This window comes from Pseudophryne corroboree, chromosome 2 (assembly GCF_028390025.1).
Source record: "Pseudophryne corroboree isolate aPseCor3 chromosome 2, aPseCor3.hap2, whole genome shotgun sequence".
Lineage (NCBI taxonomy): Eukaryota > Metazoa > Chordata > Amphibia > Anura > Myobatrachidae > Pseudophryne > Pseudophryne corroboree.
Window position 1 is genome coordinate 954,512,531 of NC_086445.1, and position 17,213 is coordinate 954,529,743.

Below are 17,213 nucleotides of genomic sequence, written 5' to 3' on the forward strand. Positions count from 1 at the left end.
TTTACTAGATAAGGGGAGAGCTCTATAGTAATGAAATATGTATGCTAATAGTTTGTAGGGGAGTACAATATCGGTTAAAAATCAGTAGCATATATGTGAAGACCAACAAGAAGAGATGATACGCACACAATGACATTGTGTTTGAGAACAGCTTTGCAGTGGCATTCTTTAGATTCTAGTGCTGAAGTTTTTCTGAATATGTAATTTTTATTTTTCAAATTCTTCCCCACTTATTACACAGACCCCAAGATAGAAGATTGAAACCAGGCCATCCAAATGCAACTTCTGGCCATACAGGCACACATTCTGTCCCCGCTGGACAATGTCCAGAATTTATTAGTTTAGATTTTGTTAAAATTCATTAGGTTGGTATTTTTTGTTGTTTCAAACAGTAAGCTCTCAAAATATAGCTATTGTGTGCTGTTTAGTAAACATTCTACATTTTATCTGTCTTTTTCTATGTCAATTTGCAGTGTCTGATCACTTAAATTGTTCAAAACCATTTCCAATCCTTAAGGCGATTGGTTCAATAAACTTCTTAAAACAAATACATTATGCGATTGTTTGCAAACTAGCAAATGTATGACAAGCTCCATGATGCAGGCAGATCAATTCGGAACTATGCGAATGCATCACTCATGTACGATGTTAAATAGTAAACCCCTCTTTTGTGCACTGCTGCACATTTTGTAAAAAGATGTTTTTTCCCCTCTCTTTTCACACACTTGCATACAAATGCATAGAACGATTATCAGATCTGAATTAGGCCCTTATTATCCTATTCACTTAACTGTTATAGGATCACACGTGCTCAATGAAGTGTTTGCAACTAAAAGGCCTTGTGGCACCTGAGTCAATATACCAGCAATTCTTTCATTGTGCAATGGTTTGTCTCATTTGTCAGCAGTTTAAGTTTTAGTATGCATTTTAATAAGGTCAGAGTTTTGCAAAACTCCGATGCATTTATGGCAGTGGTTCCCAAACTGAGTCACGGCACCCTAGAGTATTAGCATTTTTTTGCAGCACCCTTTAGGATAAATTTTTGTTTATTGCTAAAGGAAAAATAAAATATATAATGATTTTTATTATATATATATATATATATATAATATATATACACATACACACACACACACATTTATTGTTGTGAAGATAAGCGAGCTTGCTTTGGCGAGTGCTGAACTTTGTATATTTTTAAGTAGGTGGCAATAGGATACATGCACCACACCCTATGAGTGCAGACACTGCACCCTGCTTCTGGGGTGGCAAGTGCTGTGGTTTTATATTTGTTAGTATATTGAAGGGTTAATCTTTGGTTAACTCATTAACTGTGGCCACAAGCTTTGTTTATACACCCCTATGCAAACCCAATCATCTTAAACCTGAGTCAGCTGTTCTTTAGTAATTTATCAGCCAGTGTCAGGTGACTAGTGTACCTTATAAAGCCATGGAGTATTTGGCAGGTACACATTAAACCAAGTAGGCATATTTGCAGTTATATTGTGTGATACAGTTGCCAGGTTTTAATTTGAGACTCTGATAGTGTAGGACCTGCATGAAGGTGGGGTACCTTGGCGAGCGGTATGCAGGCTTCTGTGCATTGGCCAATTCACTAACTAAAACCCCCCATCATTTATTTATTGATGTTGTGAAGATAAGTGAGCTTGCTTTGGCGAGTGCTGTGCTGAACTGTATGTATGTATGTATGTATGTATGTATGTATGTATGTATGTATGTATGTATGTATTATTTTTTTTACAGTAAAGTAAATAGTGCCCGTCATCCCTAGCTGCAGTTGTGGTGGTGTACAGAGTTGCTCTTCTGATTGCCCACATGTTTTATGATTGGCAGCTACTAGCACTGGTTTTGCCTCATGTTGACCATACATAATTTAATTTGGTTCTAAACCACCAACTTGAGGCACCCCAGCAAGAGCCGCGGGGCACCCCAGAGTGCCTAGGCACACAGTTTGGGAACCACTGGTTTATGGTATGGAATAAATCACACAGAGCCAGAAGAGTGCATTAAGGACTTGTTTATATATTTGATTATACAAATGGGATTTGTGGGATGAAGTATGTTGGGAATCAATGTATTGATACAGGAAATCCACATATAGGACAACAAAACATTGATATTACAGTACATAATGCTGTAACTTCTAGAAACCACCACAATTTTATTCTAAATCTCAATAAGTAATAAGGACAGCTCTCTAGTTTATTAAAATCACATTTACAGATCAGAAAAAAACAAAAACACAGAATCAGGATGCTGTGTGTACGGAGACTCCGGTGATTGTTACGAGCCAGTTGTACTGAGAATCTGTAAGTAAAACACATCACAATATAGAGGCAGGTTTTACCCTCAGAAATTACACTGTCTAAGATGTTTGCAACTACAGGGCTACAGTAAACTCACACTGGGCTAAGCACTGGAGGAGGGGGGGGGGGGGGGCAATTCCAGGAAGTATGGCATTGACATGTTGTAAATATATAAGAAACATGTCTGTATAATGTTATACATACAGTACAGTCAGGTAAATGTAGACCCCTTTTTGCAAGGCATTTTCTAAATTGTATGAAAAATTTAGGTGATAATTCAATTCAGCACAAAGTTTGGCTGTTGCTAACTTTCAAACACACCTCAATGGTGTATAAAGGAAGATGAATGTTACAGCCAAATAGAGCCTTCACATGACTGTTGCACTTTGCGTTCTTGATTAGGCTAAATGGTGGAGTCAATCATGTGAATTAATTATATAATAATGTACAATTCTATTTTTAATAAAACTCAAATACACAAGAACTCGAACTCTATTCGCTTAAACAGATTGTGATTTTCTCCAATGGGTGACACATTATGTGCATTACCGTTCGTATTTTATCTATATCCGTAGAAGCACCAGATGGTCCCCGGAACACTGGAGTCGAAACAGCAGCCTCTGGATAGACAGTCCATGGAGCTAATGTTGGGATAGCCGCAGTCTTTCCTCAGCTCGTGGCTCACAGAGCATCCTGCACACAACAGGAAACACAGCAATGTCATCAGAGGGTACAGCACTACACACAGATGATCACAGTGTAAGAACCCTCCCTACCCAATAACACTGACCCCCCCGTGCTGTACCACTTCCAGCCAAAGGACCAACAGTCTTCTGACAATTTGTTACCCTGTGTCTCAGGTGCTGAACAAGTACTGTAAGTTCCACTGAGTAGAGCAAGAATTCAACAAAGGTTCAGGGTACAGGTGTATATGTTACTGTGAGAGTGAGTGGAGGTGTGCGAGTAGGAGTGTATGTGTGGGTGAGCATGAGTGCATGTGTGATTAAGTGTGATCTTGCCTGTGCACATAAGTAATGTATTAAACTGATAACATTCACATACCCACCATGAACAATTACAAGAACAGCTTTATGAAATGTCTGCAATGTATTTTCAATTTTATTGTCAGCAAGTCAGAGTTTGAACAAAACTTCTCTACACACTTATCAGCTGATTCTGAGTAATAAGCAATTCAGGCTGCATTGTGTCTGACTACAGAAGGAGATCTGCATCTACTGTATTTTCAGAGTCGCCCGCATCTATGTGACAGCACCGGCCCCTATACATCCACGTGTGACAGTAGCACCATCACTATTACCAGCCCTACTCTTGGTGCAAGTTATCAGTGTGAAGTCACCTGGATCTCCGTGTATGCTTAGCCTTGGATAGGTCACAATTCCGTCTCCCCATCCACAGCACACGTATCCCATGTGTGAGGGCTCCTGTACCCACCCAGTGTCACTCATTTAGGAGATCTGGCTCAGTCATGAATGACTCAGAAGCAGTAGTGTGTTTGCTCATTAGACATATATGGGCAGTACAAAATACAGCTGTCGCTGCTTGTACTATATACTCTACCTGTGTTTTTGGGGTAAAAACACCATTTAGCACCAGGAACACTTGAATCAAAGCAGCATCTTCTGGAATAGCATTCTTGAGTGCTTATCCCAGGAAATCCACAATCTTCACGCTCTTTGATGTCCACACTACATTGCTGTTTATCTGGATGGAGCAGAGCACACATCAGGACAATAGGAAATCTTACAATGCATGACAAGAAAGTTGGGAGATCTACTGCAGGTACTCTAACCCTTGACGGTGCCAAATACATCATTGCCAACACTGCAAACATGTCCCATATACACAGAACACACTGTTACCAGAGATCACCCTCTGGAAATCATCAGTTTACAAGTATGATTGAGTGGGCAGGGATTACTCTCCATGTCCACCCATTTGTGTGACATCAAAAGAAAGAGCATAACAGTTTAAATGGGCATACACTGTATAATTATCTGGCAGACAATCTGTCCAGTCTGGTTGGAATGAAAATCTGGTAATGTATCAACTATTTTTCTTGAACACTGGAAAAAAGGAGAAAAATTGTCAGACAAGATGGTTAAACCAAATATTTAACAAATTTGTTTTGTCCATTATCCAGTGTCTGGAATAAATATCTAATAATGTATAAGAGCAAATTCCAATCAACCATTTACTCCAAACCAGCCAGATTAGACAGATGGTCTGCCAGATAATTGTATAGTGTATACCTAGCTTTACTGATGGATCTATGTACCTGGAATGCTACTATCTTTAATACTAGTGCACATCATGACCGAAAGCTCCCATCACTTATTTACTGTATGTTACTACTTAGATGTGAGAGCGTCATGTATTATTAGGAGACAAAATAATGTCCATCACATACTGTACTATGTAATGCTTGTGGTTCCCAGTAAACAGATACAAAGCATTCTTAAAAAAAAATTTGGGATGTGCGATTTCAAATTTACTCGGTTCTTAACACCAAAATTAAGAGTTCAGTTTTATCCCAATTTTACTTAATGGCTATCCTAAACCCGTGACATCCGAGAACCAATAAGATACCATTTTTAGAGCCAGGAAAATTCAGGTAAATCCAAACCTGCACATCTCTTCTAAAAATAGTGATCAACATCCACTCCCAGTCTATTATTTTTATTGTGATTGTAGTTTACCACTATATGCTAGCTTAACTACCAATAATAACACGGACACAACTGCATTGGATTTAAAGGTCATTAATATTTATAAATTGGAATGTCCCTATTCATAAAGGGATGGCAAGGAAGGCACTACCTTAACCAGCTCCAGTCAATTAGAACTTATAACATGGCAGAGACTGAAATGCCCCATCTGTAAATATGCATAACCTGCACTGAGAGGTTCTCACCACCCTTTGCGGTGGCACAGTGCAGATGCTCTTGCAGTGAAGTGCCCATAGTCCTTCCCCCCCCCCCCACACACACACACAAGGGCAGGACACACCTGCCATCCTTCAAAAGGGTAAGTGCCCTGCAATGACCACTTAGGCCACACGTAACTGCTGGCCAGAAGCGCCTTTCCACCACCGCCAGGTTGTAAGAACCACCACATCCCATTGTAAGAAATGCAGCCTGCCACCCTGAATGAAAAGCAAGGATCCAACCTCGTAAAACTAATCCAAACAGGAAAAAAAGACTCCCTTAAGAAAAACTAAGCACTAACAATGGATGCCTAACCGAACCACTACCTATGGACAATACAAATTATGATACAGTAAAATGTATCTTCATCCTGGCCTTGTTTATGGCAGTAAAATCACCGAACCCCTCCAGACAAACCTAGGTATAATGTCTGACCACACCAGAAAAACCTCAGGCCAATGAAGATGTATTTTCCCCAAATCCACCTTGATCTTCAGTATAAGGAGAATGCCCTTAACTTGGCCAACATCATTACCACCAAGGTATACGATCAACACATCAGAATGCTGCTATTGCTGAAAAAGTAAATCTAATAAAGCCTGACCACTAACACCTAACCCCTAACCATCTAAAGTAAACCCCCCCCCCCTGACCACTAAACAACTCAGACTCTTCTAGCAAGGGGGTGATGCTCAGCCCATAAGACATTATGGTACACCACCCAAATCTGTTCAGAAGAATCGCTAGGGGCTGTAAAAAAGCACAACATAGCTGCAAGACACCACACCCACAAGTTTGTATACCAAACTTAAAAAAACAGAACTGTTAGTGAAGGAGAAAACTTAACCACCTGTGGACCTTAAGGTTGAGCCAATTTTAATAAGTCCCCACTCAGGAAAAATGAAACCTAACTTGAAATGCTTCCCATTCCTGCCATGCTGCTAAATGTCTGAAGGGTTGCAGGTGCCAAATCCACTGTGCCTGATCGATAATCTGGCAGACAATGCTAACAAGTCAATCTCAGGGTCTCCGTCCCGGAGCCAACTCGCGAAATCTCAACGTTAAAACGCAACAAGGCAGCCACAATGCTGTTGTCAACCCTGGGCATGTGCCTAGCAGTAAAATTAAAGCGCAGTCATTTCAAAACTAGGAACCTCAGCAGATACAAAGCATGTGGGGAAGAGGAGCACCGGTTAACCACCTGACCTACTCCCAAATTGTCACAACAGAAAACGATTGAGTGGTTAAACAAATTAGCAGCGCAACTCCACTGCTATAATTATTGGAAACAACTCCAACAAAAGCAAATGCGCTGTAAACCCCCAAGAGACCAGGCCACAACACACTACTCACCCTGAAAGTAAGCTCCATAACCCGTAGAACCTGCAGCATTGGTGAATAGCTGCAGGCAGGGCCGTAACTACGTGTGTGCCAAGTGGGCTTGGCACACAGCGCAGTTGCCCTGAGGGCGCACGGCCAGCGGCATGTAATGAGTCAAATTGACTCATTACATGCCGCCTCTGCTGTGTGCACCGTGCTGTGGAGGGAGAAGAGGACCAGCGCCGGGCAGCGGAGAAGGAGGAGGAGGGAGGGGGAGCAGGGAGCCGCAGCAGCGCTATGTCATTGGTAGTAAGCGCCACTGCAGTATCCCCCTCTCCTTCTGTATTGGCTGCCCGGCGCTGCTGTGGATGCGGTTCCTCTATCCCAGCATCCACAGTAGCACCGAGCAGCCAATACGGAAGGAGAGGGGGATGCTGCAGCGGCGCTTACTACCAATGACATAGCGCTGCTGCGGCTCCCTGCTCCCCCTCCCTCCTCCTCCTTCTCACCTCACTGCCTGCACCGAGGGAGCTGCACGAGGAGCCCGACTGCCAGCAGGGAGATGGTAAGTATCTCTCTCTCAGGGGGTCACCGTCTGCCGCAATGTGTAAAAAGGGGGATGGCTGCCGCAATGTGTAAAAAGGGGGGACTGGCTGTAAAAAGGGGGCCTGGCTGCCGCAATGTGTAAAAAGGGGGACGCGCTGCCGCAATGTGTAAAAAGGGGGACGCGCTGCCGCAATGTGTAAAAAGGGGGACGCGCTGCCGCAATGTGTAAAAAGGGGGACGCTGTCTGCTGTAATGTATAAAAGGGGCTCTACCTGGTGTAGTGGCGCTACTGTGCAGCGTAATTTGAATAATGTAGACTACTGTGCACCGTAGTATGAATTGCTATTTTGTGGCCACGCCCCTTCCCCGTGAAGCCACGCCCCTATATATTTTTCACGCGCCGTAGGCGCGCACTGCCCCTATCTTACATGAGGGGGGGCGCCACTGTCATTTCTTGCACACAGCGCTAAAATGCCTAGTTACGGCACTGGCTGCAGGTAGGAGCTAGAGACAGGCCTGAAGGGCCATAACAATTCCAAATTAAAATCCTCCAAGGAGGAAGACCAAAGTTCTCCGGTCATCCTTAATCTCCTGTGACAAGCGAATGGTGTGATGTGGCCCAGCAACTCCCACCGTGGCCCTCTTCAGTTTGAGGCAAAAACCCCTCCCCATTGGGACTGACATGCACAGTTCAAGGAGCCCAAGCAGCCCGACTGCCTTTACTCAAACACTCATCTATTTGACCCAAAAAGCTTACCAACCTCATCTGCGGGAATGCAGCAGCAACCCGCTGCTGTCTCCACCTCAATTCCTAGATAAGATACAATATGTAGGGCCCTTTGTCTTATCATGGGCAACTGGAATGCCTAAAGCCTGAAACAGTGCGCCTGTTGAGGACAGTAAATCCTGGCAAACCTTACTATCTCTTGAACCTATGAAAAGAAAATTGTCCAAATAGTGGACGATGCCTGCATGTCTGGAGCCCGCAAGGATACACCAATGTAAGAAAGTGCTAAACATCTCAAAATAGGCACAAGAGATAGAACAGCCCATGGGCAAACATTTGTCAATGTAGAAATACCCACCTAACTAAAAAATCATAACTGTAAAAGAATCAGAGTGATTTGGGAGGAGGCATAAAGCAGACTCACCATCTAACTTTGCCAAAAGAGCCCCCTAAACAAAACACTATCAACTCTAAGGCCTCAAACAACTGGTAATGGACCCTACAAAATTCCTCATGGATTGAGTCATTAACAGACCCACGTGTGGTTTAGACAGATGCTGGATTAAAAGGAATTTGCCTGGGACCTTCTTAGGCACCACCCCAAAAGGAGATCTGCACAAGCAAGGCAATTGTTTTCCATGTAAAAGGGCTGCTTGTGCGACCCAATTTTACTTTTCACCTCCACCTTCTGCCTATCCACATGAGGCAATTCCCTCACAGACCTTAAAATCCTGCGTGAAACAACTCGAACCGTGTCAGGAATGGGCAAATGGAAGCCAAAACCATCTTACAAAAATTTGGCATCCACCTGATTGGGATAACAGTGCAACCATTTTTTCCCTGTTGGTCACTTCCAGCCAAACCTCGACATCCTTGAAACACAAAAGGTAATATTGTATTACCATCTTGATTTCACCAAAATGTATCAATCTCTACAAACTTCATTTTTCAAGAACATCTTGTTAATCAAAAATATATATTTCATGACATTCTTATGCTCGTCTGGTCTGATCTCCAAATAACAAGCAGAAGAAACTAAAACATCTTAACCAATGGTGAAATCTCCAAAAGGCATTTTCACCTACCTCCCCTGCCTTCTCTAACCCCTTTCTCATTTCATCCGTAATGGCCAACATCAATGTATTTTCCTTACCTAATTTTTTCCTTCATCCTCTTCCTCAAACCCCTGGTTACCGCTGTGTTGGTACAATTAACCATCTCCAAAAATGGTGACTCAATGGGAACCGCTGCCTTTTTTTGGCTCCTTGACCCCACCAACCTTCTTTGCAACCCCACACGCAACTAACTTTGCTAACTTGTGCAGGTGCTTGGGGGAATCTGATCCATCGCTATTAACAGAGGAATCAGATAAGGAGCTAACCGAAGATGCAGCAGAAACTTCATGCTCACCAGATCCTGAAGGGCCGGCAGTTACAAACGTGTCAGTCAACTGTGCAGTTGCAGGAATGAAATCCACCCTTTCCACCGGAATAGTCTCCATGTCTTGTATCGAACCTTCGCTTGCTGGAGTAGGAGGCACCGGAGACGAGTCACTGGAACTAACTACAGAAACAAACAGGTATTAAATTACCAACCACTCCAGCAAGACCGCTAGAGAAAAAACAGGAGTAGGCTACAATGTTGCTCCAACTGAAACTGCCCCATGTGAAGTTGGAACCGGACTAAGTGATACTAAATGACCTCACACCATGCTGACCGGAGGGAGGCAAGAGGGTATAGGCCCACCCTGACTGAAGGTTGGAAACCACGGCTCCGGCGGTACATATCCGCCTTGCCAAGGGTACCCATAGGGCCCAGTCTACTGTGCTAGGGAATAAAACTGCTGCCAATATGGTATCTGGCTGAAATGAGATGCTCGCAAAGTATTTAGCATGAGCCCACCATCCCCAAGACAATAGGAGTGGCAAAAATTCTGAGCAAGCTGAGGACTAGACGGATTGCACTACTTGTGGGGTAGAAACTATAGAAGGCAACCCCTGGGTGACAACTCGAGCTAACAGCATCTGTAAATATTGGTGGCCCTTGCTGCTGCAAAAGCCTGCAAGCCTAGCGACCCCAGTGCTAAACTCCCACTTGACATAGCCCTAAGAGATGCAAAGACTGCTGGCTGCCCTGGCAGAGAAACATTAGCCAACATGGCATCCTGAGCAAGAATTGGCTGCAATGTATTGATATATGCAGCAGGTGGCTCCATAATCACATCTAATATAGAAGCAGCAGTCTGCTGTGCACCATGTGCTGGCATGCTGTCCCCTAACATGGCAGGTGCAGGGTCACCAGAAGTTAACCCTGTTATGGGGCCTGATATTGCCATCTCTCTGCTGCCCTGGGTTGACTCCTGGCTGCGAAGTCCTAATCCCTCCATGTCCTGAAATGCACCCTCGCCTCTGTATGCTCCAGGCGTGGGGCCTGTGACCTCTGCAAAAAGGACTGGGAGCTCAGCGCCTGCACCCCCACACTGCCGGTGCTAAATGCAGTTGGCAATGCCCAGTTCCCAGCATGTGCATCGCTGCTGCTGCCGCCGCCCCCGCCCCCCCCCCCCCAGCACTTGCGGCCTCCATGGTCCTCCTGCTGACTGCAGAACACACACAGCCATGCAGCGTGCTTGATGTAGCTGGAGTGGGAGGTGCTGATGGAGCAGGCTGGTCCTCAGTGGGCAGGCTGCCTCAGCAAGATACCGTGGGGCTGGAGCTTGTCTGCGAGGATGGGGCATAATGGAGGAAGGGCAACAATGCAGTAAGAAATGGGAAAAAGGGGAAAAAAAACCCAGTCTGAAAAATAGAGGGGGAGGGGGGAGGAGGAGAAAATGAATGGAAGGTGAAGAAGAAAGAATAGATGGAATAAATAAGGTATAGAGCAGAAAATAGGGAAGCTAGAAGAAAGTGTATGTGAGCAAGAGCTATGCAAGGTAAATGAGGAGAGATACAGATACTGTAGTACTCAGCCTTCCAAAATGAAGAGGAATATTAATATTTAAATTCCCTTTATATACCCTATCACTACCACCCTATACTCCCTTATAGGCTAAAACTAGCTCACCACAAAAAAACAGAACTTCACCTGCCTAGCAACCAACTGACCTAAACTTAACCCATCACAAAAATGTAAGACTCAGTTTCACGCCTGTGCAGCCCTCCCCTAATCTACTTGCATGTAATTAGAATTGCCTGTTTTGGAGAGCTGTCAATGAAGTATAGTTCATGGAGCGTACATAGCCAAGTGCTTATTTATCACAAGGCAATTTAGCTCCTTTGGACAAGTGATCATTTGGGTTCAGCCGTGTTAAAAATCACAAAGTATATATATTTTTTTTTTTTTTTAGGAACAGTTAATAGAACAGTTAAACTTTGAACAACCGATTGGAAATTTCCAATTAAACAATGGCATTTTCTTAAATACTGTCTGACCATGGCTAAGAATAAGGGATATGAGTAACTCAAAAGGGCCCCATACACTACAACGATATGTCTGAGGCTGAATTCAGAGGAGATTTCCCTTGAACTCTCCCGGGACTGGTTCCATATGATATGGTACATTTTGCATGCGATATATCATATGCGATCCCAGCCATGCCTGCGGGAATAGACATAGGAGTGCAGCACTAACAATCTAGGGGAGCCAATCCAACCCTCACAGGAACGCGCATCGGATCGGAAACACATCCAAAATGCCTGATTTTACACGATATATCGGCCCAAATGCCCTAAATTGGCTGAAATCGGGCATTATCGTTCTAGTGTATGGGGCCCTTTAGAGCTATGGGCCTAATTCATGTTTGTGCACCATCAAATCTATAATCAATAGCACTACATGGTCCAACTCTAGCACTGCATTCTATACTCTACCTGTGATTTTGGGGTAAAAACACCATTTGGCCCCAGGAACACTCGAATCAAAGCAGCAGCCTCTGGAATAGCATTCCTCAGTGCTTATACCAGGAAATCCGCAATCTTCACGCTCTTCGATATCCATACTACATTGCAGTTTATCTGGATGGAGCAGAGCACAAATCAGTACAACAGGAAATCTTACAATGCATGACAAGAAAGTTGGGAGCGCTACTGCAGGTACTCTAACCCTTGACAGTGCCAAATACATAATTGCCAACACTGCAAACATGTCCCATATACATAGAACACACCATTACCAGAGATCACCCTCTGGAAATTATCAGTTTGCAACTATGCATGAGTTGGCAGGGATTACTCTCTATGGGGTATATTCAATTAGAGTCGGAAACTGCCATCTTGTCGGAAAGACGGCAGTTTGACTAGAATAGGTCAATAGGGGTTCCGACCTATTCAATCCAGCCTAAATTTTTCCGACAAGTTGGGAAACCCAATTTATCGGAAAGCACGTGTATTGGCGGAATAGCATGCTTCTGACGGAAAGGGGACCAAATCCAACAGGTTTTAGCCCAGTCTCCGACAATGACACTGATTGGATCAGATTGGCACTGTCATGACCGTGCCAAACCTGTCAGATTTGGCCCAGCGTCCATGCAGCTGCTGTGTGTCAGGGCAGTTATTGATTTTTTTTTTTTCCTAAAGAGAGTCTTAAATAAGCCCTAACCTCACACCATCCGGCTTCCTTCCCCCTTGCCACCCTGTGTGATACATCCTGTGCAGCAGGATCCTGTGGGTCATGATACCCCCAGTGTCCATGTCAGCAGTCCCCGGGCAGCTCTCAGCAAGGCAGCTTCTGCTGCACAGGATGTATCACACAGGGCAGCAGGGGCGAAGGAAGCCGGATGGTGTGAGATATGTTAGGGCTTATTTAAGTCTTTCTAAAATCAATAACAGCCCTGACACAGCAGCTGCATGGACACCGGGCCACTTCTGACAGTCTGATTTGGCCACTCTGAAAAGGGCTCGTCAGATCCATTCTGACAAATGCATGTCAGAATGGATCAGACTTTAATTAAATATACCCCAGCACTGCAAGTATGGCGGTTCGGTGTACCATAAGAAATTACCAGCTGGCTTCACTCTGAGGGGAGGAGAGCGCAGCACCTCTCCTGCCCCTCAATTCTCTGATGCCCAGTCTCTCCAATGGTGGTTTGCTAACCAATAAGCTCATGGACCGGCAGCCACGGCTCCTGATTGGCTTCCGGTCCGCGAGCTCCGATTGGCTAACGAACTGGTGCCTCATTTCATATTGACCCCGCTGGTGTGTGAGAACGGGCATCAGAGAATTGAGGGACAGGAAAGGCACTGCGCTCTCCTTCCCTCACACAGAGGGAACAGCCAGCGGTAAGGGGTGGGGGTGAAATGAGCGCACAGTGTATCTGGCACTTTTGGGGTCATATGTCTATCTGGCCCCCCATATGTGCATCACACCCCTATTTTGATTGGCCATGCCCCATGTGGCATTTGACCATGGTAGATGCTAGAATCAAGTGGGCTAAGGGACCTTTTCCGTAAGGGGGTTAGAGTTACGACACAAGGGGGAGGAGCTATGCCAGCAGGATAGTTCCTCTAGTATCCACGCCACCAACTATTACATTTAGTAATCAGGTGGCGAGCGAAGCGAGCCACCGAGGGTACTTTTCGGGTACCCTGTTCACCCGTAGCTCCTCCCCCTGGTGAAGTGTCTCCTCCCCTAGATACGTCAGAAGGTCCCTTCTCCCACTCCAATATAGAACCAACCATTTGACCATGCCCATTTTATGGCACAGTACCTATAAGACATTTTTCTACTTGCACTACTGATATACCCCTATATGTCCAACCATTTGTGACATCATAAAATAAAGATCATAACTGACAGTTAAGATGGGCATACACTAAACAATTATCTGACAGACCATTTGTCCAGTCTGGATGGAATGAAAATCTGGTAATCAACTATTTTTCCTAAACACTGGAAAAATTGTCAGACAAGATGGTTAGACCAAATATTCAACTAATTTGTTTGAACTATTTGTGTCCATTTTCCAGTGTTTGAGTAAATAGTTGATTGTAATTTGCCGTAACAGATTATCAGATATTCGTTCCAGATTATACAGATGGTCTGCCAGATAGTTGAATAGTGTATACATTGGCGTTTCTATCATGAGTGCAATGTGTGCAGTGCACATGGGGCCCTGGATCCAGAGGGGCCCACACCACACACATAGCCCCCATATTTTAGTACTCGCCTCCCTGGAATCCAGCGTCTGGTGCTGCAGCTGCATCCATTGCACGAAAAAAAAAAGAGCACCAAAATGGCCGCCATGCATGCAGTTTGAATTGTGTCTGGAACATGGCAGGCACCATGTTTCTGGAGACCTGCGCTGTAGGCTCTGGCACAATGTCGGAGCCTACTGTACTGTGGAGAGGGGGCCCACCTGGAGTCTGCACACAAGCCCCCTTCTTGCTTAAGATGCCCCCCTGAGAGTATACCTAGCTTTACTGATGGATCTATGTACCTGGGATGCCTTACTACTAGTGCATCTCATGACTGAAGGCTCCCATCAGTTATTTATTGTAGGTTACTACTTAGGTGTGAGTAGTCATGTAGTATTATGAGATGCAATAATGTGTATCACATACTGTAGTGTGTAATGCTTGTGGTTCCCAGTAAACCGATACAAAGCATTCTTAAAAAATTAGAGATGCGCGGGTTTGAATTTACTCATTTCTTATTGCCAAAATTAATGAGTTCAGATTTCTCGATTTTTCTTAATGGCTATCCTAAACACATGACATTTGAGAGCCAATAAGATGCCATTTTTAGAGATGGGTAAATCCAAACCTGCACATCTACTAAATCAAAATCCACTCCCAATCTGTATTTACCCTGATGCATAATCATCTGTATGTAAAAGTTAGTGATTTTATTAAGGGGACTATTGCGATTGTACTTTACCACTATAAGATAGCTCATCAACTAATAATTACACGGACACAACTGCATTGGATTTAAAGGTTATTTATTAATTAGAATGACCCTATTCATAAAGGGATGGCAAGGAAGGTGCTACCTTAACCAGCTCCAGTCAATTAGATCTTCTAAAAAGGTGGCAACTGAAACTCCCCATCTATAAATAAGCATTTATAGATGGGGCTGTGCTGAGAGAGTCTCACCACCCTTTACTATGGCACAGTGTGGATGTTCTTGCAGTGAAGTGCCCATTGTCCCCCTGCAAAGGTCAGGACACATCTGCTGTCCTTCAAATGGGTAAGTGCCCCACAATGACCACCTATGCCACACGCAACTGCTGGCCAGTAGTGCCTTTCTGCCACTGCCAGGATCTAAGAACCACCACATCCCGTCCTAAGAAATGCAGCCTGCCACCCTGAATGAAAAGTAAGGATATAACTGCATAAAACTAATCCAAACAGGAATAGACTCCCTTAAGAAAAACACCAACCCCTAACAGTGAAAGGTAAACACCATTATTCCTGAAATAATGAGGTCTCTGTAGCACTAACAACGGATGCCTAACTGAAACTCCACCTACGGACAATACAGCAAAATGTATTTCTTCCTATCCTTGTCGATGGCAGTAAAATCACGTGAACCCTCCAGACAAACCTAGGTATGTCAGACCACACCAGAAGAATCTCAGGCCAATGAACATGTACTCCCAAATCTGCCTTGGATCTTTATAAGATCAGTGCCATTAACTTGGCCAACATCATTACCACCAAGGTGTACGATCCACACATCAAGACACACCCAATGTTGCTCTCGCTGAAGAAGTAAATCTAATAAATCCTGACCACTTAAGGCCACTAACCCCTAACCATATAACCCGCCCGGCCACCAAACAACTCAAATGCTCTTCTAGCAAGGGGGTGACAATCATCTCAAACACACATAAAAATGGCCCACCACCCAAATCTATTCAGAATAATCGGTTGGCGCTGTAAAGGAAAGCATAACCTAGTTGTCAGACACCACACCCACAAATTTGTAAACCAAAGTTAATAGAAAACAGAACTGTTAGTAACAACCCAAGTAAAGGAGAAAACTAAAACACCTCTCATGGACCTTCAGGTGCAGCCAAATGTCATTAGACCACCTCAGAGGAAAAATTAATCCCTTCACACCCCCAATTCTGGAATACTAGCCATTCAAAAATTGTCAAGTAAATTTTTTTTGGGTTGGCGCAAACAGAGCAACATTTAATTATCTAACTTTATACAGGACCTAAAGGACTTCCAATAATACCCCTTTTACACTCGCAGAAAAATTCCAGGATATTGCACATGAACGCGCATCATTCCGGGATTTGTGAGTGTGAATGGGTACAGGGACAATTTCCCAGGACGAGCATCCCGGGATTTCAACCCAGGTCTCGACCTGGGTTGAATTCGGGACCGTCCCGGGAAGCTGTGCAGTGTGACCGGGTATACCGGGTCAAGGCGACCCGGCACCTGTTCTCTGCATAAGAGGAGGCGGTGCTTGGAGAAGATCATCTCCAAGCACCGACTCCGCTAGAGTTAGCGGTGACGTCACCGACCCGGCAATATGCCGGGTCGGCCCGCTAATGTGAAAGGGTCATTCCCGGGAATGTGTCCCAGCAAATATACCGGGACATATTGCCAGGAATGACCTTTCACTGCAAATGTAAAAGGGGTATAACCCATTTCTTGAATGGCTGAAGTTGGAAGACAACTAGCCGCAAGTAGCTGCCCCAAAGCAGAAAGAGTGCATCCCATACTCCTCCTGGAGCCCTAATTTACTTAAACCATGCTTAAGCACTGCAGTGAACTGAAACCTAGTAAGAGGCAAGGAATCGCCGTGTAGCAGGAATTGGGCACCACCTAAAGGCCTTAAGGGTGTATAGATGTTGCCAGCCTAACCAGGCACAACTCAGCCTCTGCCTGAGCTTTTAAGAAAACCCAATGTCTGCGGCACAACTGACCGCTCTTGTACCAGGGTACAGTATCTTGCACATCCTTAACTGCTGTTTAAAAACAATGTCTTTTAACAGCAGACCCATATCCTCGGCCATTTATTGACCGCCAACAACTCTAAAAGTGCCAAAAAAAAAATGCAAAAAAAGGAAAAAGCTAATTCGAACAGGGATGCCTTAAATTTAGTATCAGTCACTGCAGCGAGAATTGCTAACAAATCATGCAATGGGCCTACACGAGTTAGCTGGGGTGATCTTTTTCTTAGCTCAGCCCCTAAGGGCTTTGGACAAAAAAAAAAAAAAACCCACACTTGGAGGGGCCATACTCATGCAACAACCGCTTGTGGAATGAAATACCCAAAGCCACTCATGGCCGCCTTGGATCTGCCCTTCTTGTAATGGCCCCAAATGACAGCCATCAAACAACTCTCCAACTTACCCATGCCTCCATTCCTAGCTCGAATTGCTTCCCATTCCTGCCATGC

General features: G+C 44.4%; 1 protein-coding gene across 3 annotated transcripts in view; it reads right to left on the reverse strand.

Moving 5' to 3' along the window:
- Positions 1 to 2,020: 2,020 nt before the first annotated feature.
- The window catches only part of LOC135050133 (integumentary mucin C.1-like), a 61,300-nt gene continuing 46,107 nt past the window's right edge, over positions 2,021 to 17,213 (reverse strand). For all 3 annotated transcript variants that reach the window (XM_063956312.1, XM_063956313.1, XM_063956311.1), the window contains 5 exons: positions 11,729 to 11,872; positions 9,273 to 9,425; positions 3,903 to 4,046; positions 2,874 to 3,017; positions 2,021 to 2,325 (listed from right to left, as the gene is read on the reverse strand). In XM_063956312.1, the coding sequence (XP_063812382.1) occupies positions 2,884 to 3,017; positions 3,903 to 4,046; positions 9,273 to 9,425; positions 11,729 to 11,872 (575 nt within the window). In that variant the 3' untranslated portion in view covers positions 2,021 to 2,325; positions 2,874 to 2,883. The remainder of the gene's footprint in view (positions 2,326 to 2,873; positions 3,018 to 3,902; positions 4,047 to 9,272; positions 9,426 to 11,728; positions 11,873 to 17,213) is intronic.